Source organism: Lampetra planeri, chromosome 41 (genome assembly GCF_965212315.1).
Source record: "Lampetra planeri chromosome 41, kcLamPlan1.2.h2, whole genome shotgun sequence".
Lineage (NCBI taxonomy): Eukaryota > Metazoa > Chordata > Hyperoartia > Petromyzontiformes > Petromyzontidae > Lampetra > Lampetra planeri.
Genome location: NC_136147.1, coordinates 10,241,951 through 10,255,056, shown reverse-complemented (window position 1 = coordinate 10,255,056; position 13,106 = coordinate 10,241,951). Strand labels below are relative to the sequence as shown.

The 13,106-nt window shown below is 47.5% G+C and overlaps 1 protein-coding gene across 5 annotated transcripts in view; it reads left to right on the top strand.

Moving 5' to 3' along the window:
• The first annotated feature begins 5,767 nt into the window (after positions 1-5,767).
• The window catches only part of LOC144732200 (protein FAM13A-like), a 64,033-nt gene continuing 56,694 nt past the window's right edge, over positions 5,768-13,106 (top strand). For all 5 annotated transcript variants that reach the window (XM_078613573.1, XM_078613574.1, XM_078613579.1 and 2 more), the window contains exons 1-2: positions 5,768-5,854; positions 12,310-12,503. In XM_078613573.1, coding sequence (XP_078469699.1) covers positions 12,465-12,503 — 39 coding nt within the window. In that variant the 5' untranslated portion in view covers positions 5,768-5,854; positions 12,310-12,464. The remainder of the gene's footprint in view (positions 5,855-12,309; positions 12,504-13,106) is intronic.

Here is a 13,106-nt window from a genome sequence, read left to right as displayed (position 1 = left end):
ACCCAGCTGTGGATTGACCTACTCCTCCTACTGCTCTTCCCGTCACAACTTCGATTGCCTGGGTGCCCTTCAGGATCACTCAGCCGTCAATATCCTACTCCTCCAACAACAACAACGCACGCGGTCTTGGGCATTGTGTGGCAACAGTTCGGATAGTGTGGTGCCACTCCACTCCTTGACGTTTCCGAACCAGGTCTCCTTCCGTCTGCGGGTCGACCCTTGGCCGTACATCAGCCGTTGCCACAGCTGGCACCTCTCCAAGAGACACGGCCGAGTCACACAGCCCGATGTGCTATAAACACCCACACGGGACAACGCAGTCTGCTATCGCGATTACGTGGTGAGCAGGGGGCAGGGAGGAGGGTGCAGTGCTGTAACATTCGTCGTTGTACTACACGTTCTATACTCCCACGTGTATACTTTCTGCACCTTCTTAATTTTAGAACTTTCGTGACTGCAGGAATTATTATTTGTTTCTTTCGGTTAAGTCACGTCTAAAGATAAAATAATAAATTAAATTAAATAATAGAATACGACGTTTCGATTGCAACACAAGCAATCATCATCAGGTATAATGAAATAGCGACATAAAATCTAACCAGAAAACTATAGACAGACATATTAGCAGACAGATATCACCAAGATACATAGCGAGAGCAACACAGGTAACAGAGAGGGGTGATCGTCTCTGTGTGGTGGCCTTAAATAGACAGAGGGGGGGGGGCGGAGGCAGAGAGAGGGAGGAGGGTTAGAGAAAAAATTAGCATATCAATGAGTGGTCAACAGACGTGGTGCTGCGAATGCGATGGCACGGCAAGCAAGCCTGAAAATCAGGAGAAGGACACACTAAAATTAAATAACCTAGTAAAATATCGAAATGTAATGTAATACAACACAGAGGGTCGGTCAACACACAATTAACGCATAGCCTGGTTGATTACGTATTTCAAAGATTGCTAAGTTAGAATTTAAGTGTGAACAATCTAAAGAGAGGACACAGGCAGAGAAAACAAGTCGCCAGAGAGAGAGAGCTTAAAACTTCCCCGTAGAAGTGGTTCAATCTTAATTTTAGAACTTTCGTGACTGCAGGAATTATTATTTGTTTCTTTCGGTTAAGTCACGTCTAAAGATAAAATAATAAATTAAATTAAATAATAGAATACGACGTTTCGATTGCAACACAAGCAATCATCATCAGGTATAATGAAATAGCGACATAAAATCTAACCAGAAAACTATAGACAGACATATTAGCAGACAGATATCACCAAGATACATAGCGAGAGCAACACAGGTAACAGAGAGGGGTGATCGTCTCTGTGTGGTGGCCTTAAATAGACAGAGGGGGGGGGCGGAGGCAGAGAGAGGGAGGAGGGTTAGAGAAAAAATTAGCATATCAATGAGTGGTCAACAGACGTGGTGCTGCGAATGCGATGGCACGGCAAGCAAGCCTGAAAATCAGGAGAAGGACACACTAAAATTAAATAACCTAGTAAAATATCGAAATGTAATGTAATACAACACAGAGGGTCGGTCAACACACAATTAACGCATAGCCTGGTTGATTACGTATTTCAAAGATTGCTAAGTTAGAATTTAAGTGTGAACAATCTAAAGAGAGGACACAGGCAGAGAAAACAAGTCGCCAGAGAGAGAGAAAAAAGATAAGCTTAAAACTTCCCCGTAGAAGTGGTTCAATCTTAATTTTAGAACTTTCGTGACTGCAGGAATTATTATTTGTTTCTTTCGGTTAAGTCACGTCTAAAGATAAAATAATAAATTAAATTAAATAATAGAATACGACGTTTCGATTGCAACACAAGCAATCATCATCAGGTATAATGAAATAGCGACATAAAATCTAACCAGAAAACTATAGACAGACATATTAGCAGACAGATATCACCAAGATACATAGCGAGAGCAACACAGGTAACAGAGAGGGGTGATCGTCTCTGTGTGGTGGCCTTAAATAGACAGAGGGGGGGGGGGCGGAGGCAGAGAGAGGGAGGAGGGTTAGAGAAAAAATTAGCATATCAATGAGTGGTCAACAGACGTGGTGCTGCGAATGCGATGGCACGGCAAGCAAGCCTGAAAATCAGGAGAAGGACACACTAAAATTAAATAACCTAGTAAAATATCGAAATGTAATGTAATACAACACAGAGGGTCGGTCAACACACAATTAACGCATAGCCTGGTTGATTACATATTTCAAAGATTGCTAAGTTAGAATTTAAGTGTGAACAATCTAAAGAGAGGACACAGGCAGAGAAAACAAGTCGCCAGAGAGAGAGAAAAAATATAAGCTTAAAACTTCCCCGTAGAAGTGGTTCAATCTTAATTTTAGAACTTTCGTGACTGCAGGAATTATTATTTGTTTCTTTCGGTTAAGTCACGTCTAAAGATAAAATAATAAATTAAATTAAATAATAGAATACGACGTTTCGATTGCAACACAAGCAATCATCATCAGGTATAATGAAATAGCGACATAAAATCTAACCAGAAAACTATAGACAGACATATTAGCAGACAGATATCACCAAGATACATAGCGAGAGCAACACAGGTAACAGAGCGGGGTGATCGTCTCTGTGTGGTGGCCTTAAATAGACAGAGGGGGGGGGCGGAGGCAGAGAGAGGGAGGAGGGTTAGAGAAAAAATTAGCATATCAATGAGTGGTCAACAGACGTGGTGCTGCGAATGCGATGGCACGGCAAGCAAGCCTGAAAATCAGGAGAAGGACACACTAAAATTAAATAACCTAGTAAAATATCGAAATGTAATGTAATACAACACAGAGGGTTGTATTACATATATTGACCACTCATTGATATGCTAATTTTTTCTCTAACCCTCCTCCCTCTCTCTGCCTCCGCCCCCCCCCTCTGTCTATTTAAGGCCACCACACAGAGACGATCACCCCTCTCTGTTACCTGTGTTGCTCTCGCTATGTATCTTGGTGATATCTGTCTGCTAATATGTCTGTCTATAGTTTTCTGGTTAGATTTTATGTCGCTATTTCATTATACCTGATGATGATTGCTTGTGTTGCAATCGAAACGTCGTATTCTATTATTTAATTTAATTTATTATTTTATCTTTAGACGTGACTTAACCGAAAGAAACAAATAATAATTCCTGCAGTCACGAAAGTTCTAAAATTAAGATTGAACCACTTCTACGGGGAAGTTTTAAGCTTATCTTTTTTCTCTCTCTCTGGCGACTTGTTTTCTCTGCCTGTGTCCTCTCTTTAGATTGTTCACACTTAAATTCTAACTTAGCAATCTTTGAAATACGTAATCAACCAGGCTATGCGTTAATTGTGTGTTGACCGACCCTCTGTGTTGTATTACATTACATTTCGATATTTTACTAGGTTATTTAATTTTAGTGTGTCCTTCTCCTGATTTTCAGGCTTGCTTGCCGTGCCATCGCATTCGCAGCACCACGTCTGTTGACCACTCATTGATATGCTAATTTTTTCTCTAACCCTCCTCCCTCTCTCTGCCTCCGCCCCCCCCCCCTCTGTCTATTTAAGGCCACCACACAGAGACGATCACCCCTCTCTGTTACCTGTGTTGCTCTCGCTATGTATCTTGGTGATATCTGTCTGCTAATATGTCTGTCTATAGTTTTCTGGTTAGATTTTATGTCGCTATTTCATTATACCTGATGATGATTGCTTGTGTTGCAATCGAAACGTCGTATTCTATTATTTAATTTAATTTATTATTTTATCTTTAGACGTGACTTAACCGAAAGAAACAAATAATAATTTCTGCACCTTCTCCAAACCGCACTGATCTGCGTAGTGACATACGAGGACAGTGCCATGTATGTGCACGTGTGTTGCTCCAAGTCGGTGAGGTTACTTCCCATGAAATTTCGTTCTATATAATCGGTGCCCAGGGAGCCCAGCAAGCACACAGTGCGTTCTATTCCACTCATGCATGTGATGACAGCAGCAATAGCTTCAGGAGCTAACATTTCTTGCTGTGGTTGTCACACCTGATGATGATTGCTTATGTTGCAATCGAAACGTCGTGATTTTTTTTTATCTTTTATTTTCTTCACCTACGTGACTTTACCGAAAGAACCAAGAGTATGGATCCTTGCAGTCACGAAAACTTCAAATCTAGAATGAACTAAGATGCTATTGTCGAGGTCTGATGGCAGCGACGAGAGTGCATCAGCATAAAGTTCGTGTAGTTTGGCTGTTCCTCCTCCTCCGTTGAATGAGCGCAGACTACAGTGGTTTACTGTGGTCCCATAGGGCATCAAGTCGAGTAACACGTTGTCCATTTATTGCCCGCTTGCAGTCATTGACGGAATATTCCACGCTCTGTCAGTGCAGGTGCGCCCCACTGGGAGGTCCGTGGAGCGGAATACCCAGAAGCAGCAGGTGCCGCGCAAAGACAAACACGGCGATGGAGACCAGAACCCTGAGCAACATTACTTTGAAGAGCAAAGTCTACTCTTGCAGTCCCGGATGTCACACTTGAACGCGCGAGACGTGACTGCTTGGGGAGCCCTTCATGGCTGCTGCTGATGATTTCATTGACTTCACCCGCACCGCATGAGGCTATGGAACGCATGCGTGTTTAGTTTACGTTAAAGGTGCCGCGCTGCAATTGCAATAGCTTTCTCATGCCACTGCTGGCGCTCTGGAAGGTTCTACCCGAGATGTATTTAGGCCTACTCTTCCACCCCGGCTAGGCAACTGTGTTGGAAGTATAATTCTATAACGTAAAGCAGAGCTTCATTTGAGCCGGACTGAGCTCGGAAACATATTTACCACCCCCTTCCCACCCTCTCCCTCGCTGTCGGGGGTTGGGTCTGGCGGAATCGGCTTAGGTGGGTGGGGGCCTTAGAAATGATTCCTGGAGCGAATGGAAGCTCCGATGTTAAGTCACTGGCATTCTTGTTACAGGTCTGCAGATGGCGTTGGGCGTCGTCGGATCGTTTATAACCCGTGACGCCGATGTGAATTAACGTCGTCGTCTCTGGCATGCGAGCGGAAGTTTCCAAATCGGTGTCTTTCGCGGGAGCGCCGAGATTGGCTCTCGTTTGCCAATTGCAGGATTGCGATGTGGGGTTGGGGAGGCCCTCATCCAGCAGTGGGTTGATCACGGCTGAGTAATACATACGTACACTACACGAAGCGAGGCAATTTAGAGGACATCGTTATTGACTGTCAAGAGCAGGACGCGTCGTGGCTAGAAAACGATGCCAGTGAATCGAGACGAACGGATTGGCGGCCAAAGGTCTGCAAGGGCGTCCGCCACGGAGAGGGAGCGTACAAATGAGCTCGCACGGTGTGCGGGTGCTGGATGTTGTCGCTGCATCCAATACATGACCGTGAGAGATGATGGCGCCGACTTTGGCTGGGGAAGGAGGGGGGCCCTTCAGCAGTGCGTGTGGACAGACCGTGGCTGATTGTGTATAAAAAACACGTGCACTTGCAGCACGTGGCCAGCACGTGGCGCAGCAGGCAGAGCGATTACGTCATTTGTTTGTGTGTGAGGGGAGGTGCCCCCCCCCGGCGCCACCCCGCCCCTCGTGCACCACGTGATTCATCGCCAACCCCCCCCCCCTAAATACCCCCACCACCTTCGATTTTCACTCCGCCCTCCTGTTTGAAATCTCTACCACGGATAGGCGTCGACACCTCACGGTGGACGCGCGCGATTGGCTGGACGCGCGGACGCCGACCAATGGGAGCGCGCCGCCGCTTAAGCGCTCTGGGGATTTCGATCACGGGGGGGGGGTGAGAAAAAAACTGGAGCAGGGAGGAGATCGTTTCTTGGGATTCAAGCGACGAGTCCAGCAGCTCGCTCCGTCGCTCCAGGTCTGTCGACTCGTGTTGTCGAGAATGTTCCTGCTGTTGCTGCTGTTGTTGCTGCTGTTCTAATTGATTGACTATTAACCAGTCGCACGGCACGCAATTGATGTCTTCGTGCTTTGCACTCGCGATTTGAGACGCTGGCGGATTTCCTGCCCGCGTGAGTTCACGGCCGCGTTCTCCTATTCACCATCCTCCTCCTCCCCCGGGTCGCGAATTCTAGAAATGGTGGGGGCGCGGTGTCTGCCGCTCCCGTGGCCTCACTCGCACCGAGCGGCGGTGCCCAAGATCGTGAGGGTCTCTCATTCTTAAAGGCCTCCCCCCCGTCACTTGAGATCGTCTGGGATGTGAACGCGAGGGGGGGGCTTCTCACCTCCGCTGCCCGCGCGTGTGGCAGAGCACAGTTCACGACGTGATTATTTCTGCTGCGATGCTGGCCGATGCATCTGTCAGTCACGCGGTGCCTCAATGTCGTTACGATGATCACTCGGCGTGATCGCATCCATCATCATCAACAGCAGCAGCAGCGCCGGGCTGAATTCAAAATCAGACGCTGCTGCATCGATCACGGCTGCCTGTGATGCAGTGTTTGGCATCATCATGTGATGCTAATGGTATCATTGTCACGATCATAATAACCTCAGTATGGCATCCAGGTTCGCAGCAGTAGCAGCAGCTTCGTGGGCGCAGGGTTCAACTCTCGAGGCTGCTGCAGCTGTCGCGGTGTTCGGTTATGCAATTGTCGGGTTCTTTGCCAACGATAATTCACTATAACATCTTCATCAGCACTTTGTTGAAATCAAAACCTGCTACTGCTGCTACGATTTCCCGTGATGCAGTGTTGTCATGATCAACTTCATCCGTGTGACATGCGATCATGACTGACATGATTATCATAACTTTAGCATGATCAGTAGTGCTGGGTTGAATTTAAAATGCGTATTTCCTGCATCTCATTGATTCGCGAGATGCAAAGTTGAGAATCCTCATAACATCGTAATCATATAATGGCGTCATCATGCCATAATATACCAATCCTAAGCATACAACAATCATATAATCATGCGATCGTGACAATCATATCATGACAACAACACCTGTATTATGACACTCATAACGTCGCTGGATTGAAGCCAACATGTGCTTCTGCTGTCATTGTTGATGATGATTATCATGTAATCTTCATGGCCATGATCAATAATGGCTATATAGGCAGACTGGGCAGTATTGTTAATCGCTGTCATAGTCACGGTTTAATAAGGCATTGGAAACTCAAAGGGATTGATTCGAAACAAACGCCTGCAAACTTGTCACTCGCGACCGGCATGCATAACAGCGCCACGCATACGCGTGCTTTATTTCAAAATGAATTAATTAATGAGAATTGGCTTTATTTTTACAAGTGGTGTCAATTATTTCGAATCATTCCTCATCAGTGCATGAGCGTGCTCGCCTGTGCGTTGTCAGGGGTGAGCGGTGGTGAGCACATCTAATGTATGTTGTTTCGCACAGTTAATTGTAATTAGAGTCTATCCATTATTATTAGCTGTCGAATACATACTTACGGTCCTGTAAAATAGCACTGTCCTATCATAATAGTAGAGTATTGATATTCATATACACGGTGATATATGTTTAATGTGTTACTTTTAGCGTAATTTGTATTCTTAATTTGGTATGTATTCTTAAATATTGGAATAATATTGTATATACTGTTCAATGCCAGTTTAACCTAATGTTAAAACTGGCTGTTATGTAATAATTATCAGTGTATGCCCAGAAATGTGACACGCCTTGTCGACAACGACATTATGGTAACCACATTACTTTTAATTGTGCTGTGGCTGTTGTTGTAGCCTGCTCCTAATAGCTAATATTGGAATCTATTAAACACTCACAATAAACAGCGCTGTCTTTCACACCGTCTCTCCCACGCCCCTCGGCACAAACAAAGCTCGCGTTGTCAAAGTCAGCGCCAAAACTCAAGACCCAACATCGGCACTGCGGTGTTTGTTGATGTAGCCTCTTTGCTGACAGGCAAATTACCTTATTGATAAAAAGAACGCAGGCTTTAAATACATTAAACACTGTTCAATCCGATGTTGCGAAAGACTGCGTGGCTATTATGCACAACATGAAAGTTGCTTTTTTTTAATTCACCTCCAGATTTATGCTTCTGTTACGGGATGCGTGTTGCATCATCACCCGACCTGTCGTGTCTCTCCAGTGTTGCCGCTTGTTCCAAGTGGAGAGACCAAGTACTATGAAAGCACTTGCAAATGGCAACATCACCCCTCGCACTTTCCTGTCTTTTCGCCAGCCAGCCCAGGCCTCCCTCTCGGCATACTGGAGCTGGCTTCTCATTATTGCTGGAGACGTCGAATTGAATCCAGGCCCCGTTTTTCCCTTGTGGCGGCTGCGGCAAGAACGTCAATGCAAATTCTATCCAGTGCAACGGTGGTAAAGCTTGGTACCACAAACGCTGCTGCACTACTTTAGCCCGCATCCCCAGTTCAAATTCCGGCTGGTTCTGCAAATATTGTCCATCATCCACTCCAACAACTCCACCTTGCACTACCACACTAGCACCACTACCTCATCCATCGCAACCATCGTTTCAAGCACAACAAAACGTCCACAACAAAAACGACCTAAAAAATATTCAACTATAAACATCAACGGCATCAACAACACATCTCTTGAACTCAACACCTTCCTACAACAAAACTCAATTAATATAGCCGCCATCCAAAAAACTAAATTACAATCCACTTCTCGCACATGCAACTTTCTGTAAAGAGTTCATCCTTTTAGTTCCAGGTATCGCACTTGAACTTGAGGGATATCGACTGCTTGGGGATGCCTTCATCCAGTAGTGGATTGCTCATGCCTGATGATGATGATGACATCATTAACTTCACCCTCCGTACGAGGCTACGTCACACATGCATCTTTAGTGTACAGTAAAATACGACAAAGGTGCAGCCCTGCAATTGCTTGCTCACTCCGCTGCTGAGTGCAGGGCCTCCACTAGAGGGAGCGCTAGAGAGTATTTGGTCTACTCTTCCGCATTGATTGGACATGTTGGAAGAGGTTTATAGTCGTTATTTTTTTATAAGACAATTGTCAGGTCACACACGCTCACTCCACAATGCACTTGATGCCGCCGCCGCTATGCTCGCTATACGGCCGTGTTTATCAGTCTCTTGCCCTTCGGTGACATATCCACCATGGCCATATCCTTGAAGAGCGTCCTCGGAGATAGCAGTGTAGCTCAGTGGTTTCATTTGTTGGTGCGCGGGCGCTGCTGCTGCTGCTGGACTGAGCGAGGCACCCCACGTTTATTTACTGAGAAGCTGCCTCGATTGTGGCGACGGTCCCAGAGCCCCGTGGCCACGTGGAAATGTCGCTCACCGGCCGCTCGTTCAGCTTTAATGGAGCCACCTTCAGCAGTGCGTGTCTGTGTTTGTGGGTGCCACGGTGGCTAGGAGATGTTAACTACCTTGCCTTGTATACAGGAGGTCGGGGGGTTCCATCCCGACCCTGACACCTGTATATTTAGAGCTGTTCTCCCTGTGGTCGCATTAATTTTTCTCCGAGTCCTCCAATTTTTCCCGCCACATTTCGAAACATGCGTTTAGAGTATTTGGCTGCTATAAATTTCCACATGTTAAGCCAACTTCTGAAAAATCGCTTCACGGCTCAGTGGACCTAGTAAAATAAAAAAAATTTTAGTTTGGGGGAGCAGTGGCGCAGTGGTTAGCACACTGCGCTATTAACCCAGCAACCGAAGTTTGATTTGCCGCTCACAGCCAACATCGGTGACGAATAATCTGAACAGGTCCTGGGCCTCCCCTATGTCGACTTGGACATCAATTGATATTTGGTGTCATGCATCGATATCAGCGCTAGGGAGACAAAGGTGGCCGGGTTTGATGCTGGCCACTCTTGTGTGCCGTCCTAATCTTCATAGGTTCTCGCTAACAACGCTTGCCCCAACAGTCTGTCAAGGCTACATGGGGGAGCTTTGTCTGAGGGTGGTGGAGCCTTGTGTGAGCCATGTGTCAACACGCCCAGCCTCTCTACACCAGTTAGGGGGGCAAGTGCAGAATCGGTCCTGGCCGTCTCCCCATGTGTGCCACCCTGGCCAAAATAGATGCTTACTAACATGGCAGCATAGTAGCGAGCCTAACAAGGGCATCACCGTCTCAGGGTCATGTGTGTTTATGCGTAACCAGGCTGCGTGGTTATTGTTAAATCCTGCTATGGGTATAGCACGTGCAGGGTGATTACAATCCAAATGTACTGTAATCATGTCAAGTTGCTTCTTCATAAGGGTCCTCCATAGTTGGAATGTTTTGTTTTTTCCCATGTTAGTGAACGCTTTGCAACGTGGGCAATCCACTGCCCGATGAAGGCCTCCTCACTCCGTGTGGGTCACAGGGGCTGTTTGACCATTCTAGTCGTATGAGACTTCAGAACCCAGAATCATTTGAGATACGAGGGGGGTGGCAATGCTCCTTACAGCGGGGTTCTCACAACCGTGCGGGACTCGTGGGTTTGTGAGTTTAACAAATGTGCCTGATCCACTCACATTTCACTCTCGAGGGCTCGACTGCAGGCATGTACCACCATGCCCAGCCAGCTTGTGTAACATTCACTTGACTTGTATTTCAATAGATTTCTAAAAATGTCACCTAATTGGATGCATTGTACATGTGACATACGGTCACTCCTTGCTTAGTGGTGTTCACACAACGTATTTTTGCTATAATGTGGTTCTTCTATTAGGGAACCCGTCGCACAATGCGGAACATGCACCGTTACAGCGGTGTTTCTGAGCGGTCAACGTTTAACTACAGTACTTGTGAATATGGATCGGAAACATAGGAAGAGAAATGGAACACAAGCTCTAAAGTATACAACGAGGCATGTAGAGGCACGTGCTTGGATTTACATTTAGAGACAGAAGGAGGAACTCGTGGATTAGAGAACAAATTAGAGACATCATATAGACCTTTAAGAGATGTGAGTGGGCTTGGGCAGGACACGTCATGGCTAGAATGGACGATGGCCAGTGGTCGAGACTTAAGACAGAGGCAGCCAAGAGCAGGTGTAACACACCCAAGAGGACATCAGCTACGGAGATGGAGTAATTCAATTATCTCGCGTGTAGGTGCTGGGTGGATTGTTATTGTGGTACTATGAGAGCTGGCAGTGGCTTAGTGAGGCCTTCATCCGGCAGTGGATAGATCATCGCGAATGGTGCAGATAATGATGATGTGGTCGCCCAATTACTCTGACTTAAAATAGCTTGATGCTTCCTGTGTGATCACCAGTTCGGTCAAGAAACGGAGGGGAATGCCCGAGCGTGTGAGCGGCCTGTCCTGCTCCGCTAACGCACGGGGTCGGCCGTGTACCGTGTAGTTGTGCGAGCGGCCCATTGTGTGCCTCCGCACGTTTCCTGAGCTCCATCCAAATTCCCCACAGATGGCTTAGGTGTCGCGCATTGCGAGAGTGGTTGGAGCGGCGTTTGGCTGGAGCGTTTTAATAAAATTCACGAGGAGCACATCTCCGCATTGCAATCGTACCGCAGGGAGAGGTGGGATCCGGGAAGGCTGCGCAGCTGATTGGGATGTGGCACGTCAGGTGAGCGGAACGTACCCTTCCCCATGCGAAGGTCAAGGAGGTCATCGGGAGAGAGAGCCCCGTCGCTCGAATACCGGGCTGCCAGGCTGCTCCCCAGGGCATTGGGGGTGGGGGGCTGGGAGTTAAAACATTCCATTCTCTACATTCCCTGGCCGAGGAGGTAAGTGCTTTAACTTTCAAGTTACTTCATTAGCCTGATACTTTCAATCTATTTTGAAATAAACCAAAATTTGTACATTTCACTTGGCTCACTTTTGTTGGATGGTTGTTTAATTAGTCATTGACTATGATCAAGGCGCTTCGTGGCTTTCACCGCAAGTGGGAGGGCTCACTGTCGCGAGCGCCTGCTGTGGCCGTACTCCACGCGTAGTTTTAACGTTTTCACTGCGAACTTGAACCCCTCATCGCTTGATTTGAATAACTTCATCACAGTCAACTGCCACCCACGAGTGAGTGAACCATCGCAACCCTGAGTACGGGGCATGGCTTGACAGCCGGACCTCCAGTCTGCCTGTGCACCGCCGCCGCTGCCAATTTGGCATGAGGCACAGATTTTGGCAGGAACGTGGCAGTCCATCGAATGCAGTGGCTCTCTACCGTCTCCGAATGGCGGCACCTCATTCAAGATCTGCAAGACTCCCCCCCCACTAACTTCACGTTGTGCTTTCATGTGCTCTGTCGCCGCGACGTGGCGCTGACGCACCCCGCGCGCATTCGTTAATTTTTCCTGCACGGTGCAGGTCAGGAGCTGCCAATGTAACGCATTGTGCCCTCACTTCCCCCCCCTGCCCTGTGTGCTGCTTGTCCCACAGAGCCGTGTTGAGTCGTGTGGAGGGCCAGCTAGCCGACCCCCCAGCAAGCGCCGTGCCGCCGTCAATGAGGAATTACAGACTCATCTTCTGCCACAACCTAAAGCAGCCGTAGCGAGGCCCCCGGGGAGGCGTCGCGCAACGCCACTCGTTACACGATGGGGGACAGCGGGCTCGGCCTCGAGCCCTGCCACGCGGTAACGCACGCACACACGCAGGCACGTGTGTATGTATGTACACACACATGCACATACACATGCACATACACACATGCACGTGTACAAGTGCACACGCGCAGACACGCGTGTATGTACACACACATGCACGTGTACACACGCTGACATGCGCGAATGTACACACGTGCATGTACATGCGCACACATGCGCAGACGTGCATATCTACACACATGCACATTTACATATACGTGCATGTACATACACGTGCACACACGCAGACGCGCGCTTATATACACACATGCATGCATATAAACACGCACAAAAAAAATCTCCCTATAGCCGTAACAAACTGTTGGGGCAAGTACTATTAGCGAGCACCTATGAAAGTCTGCATGGCACACGGGCGGCAATGTGGCTAGCCCCATGTCCGGCCGCCTTTGTCTCCGCAGTGGCGATTTTTACACATCGTTCCAGGTACTCATTTGATGCGGAGTCCACCTAGGGAAGGCCCAATACCGGTTCAAATAAGCGTCAATAGTGTTGGCCGTGAGTGACAATCAAACTCGGGTCGCCGGGTTTGTAGCGCAGCACACTAACCGCTACATTACCGCTACACGACACGCA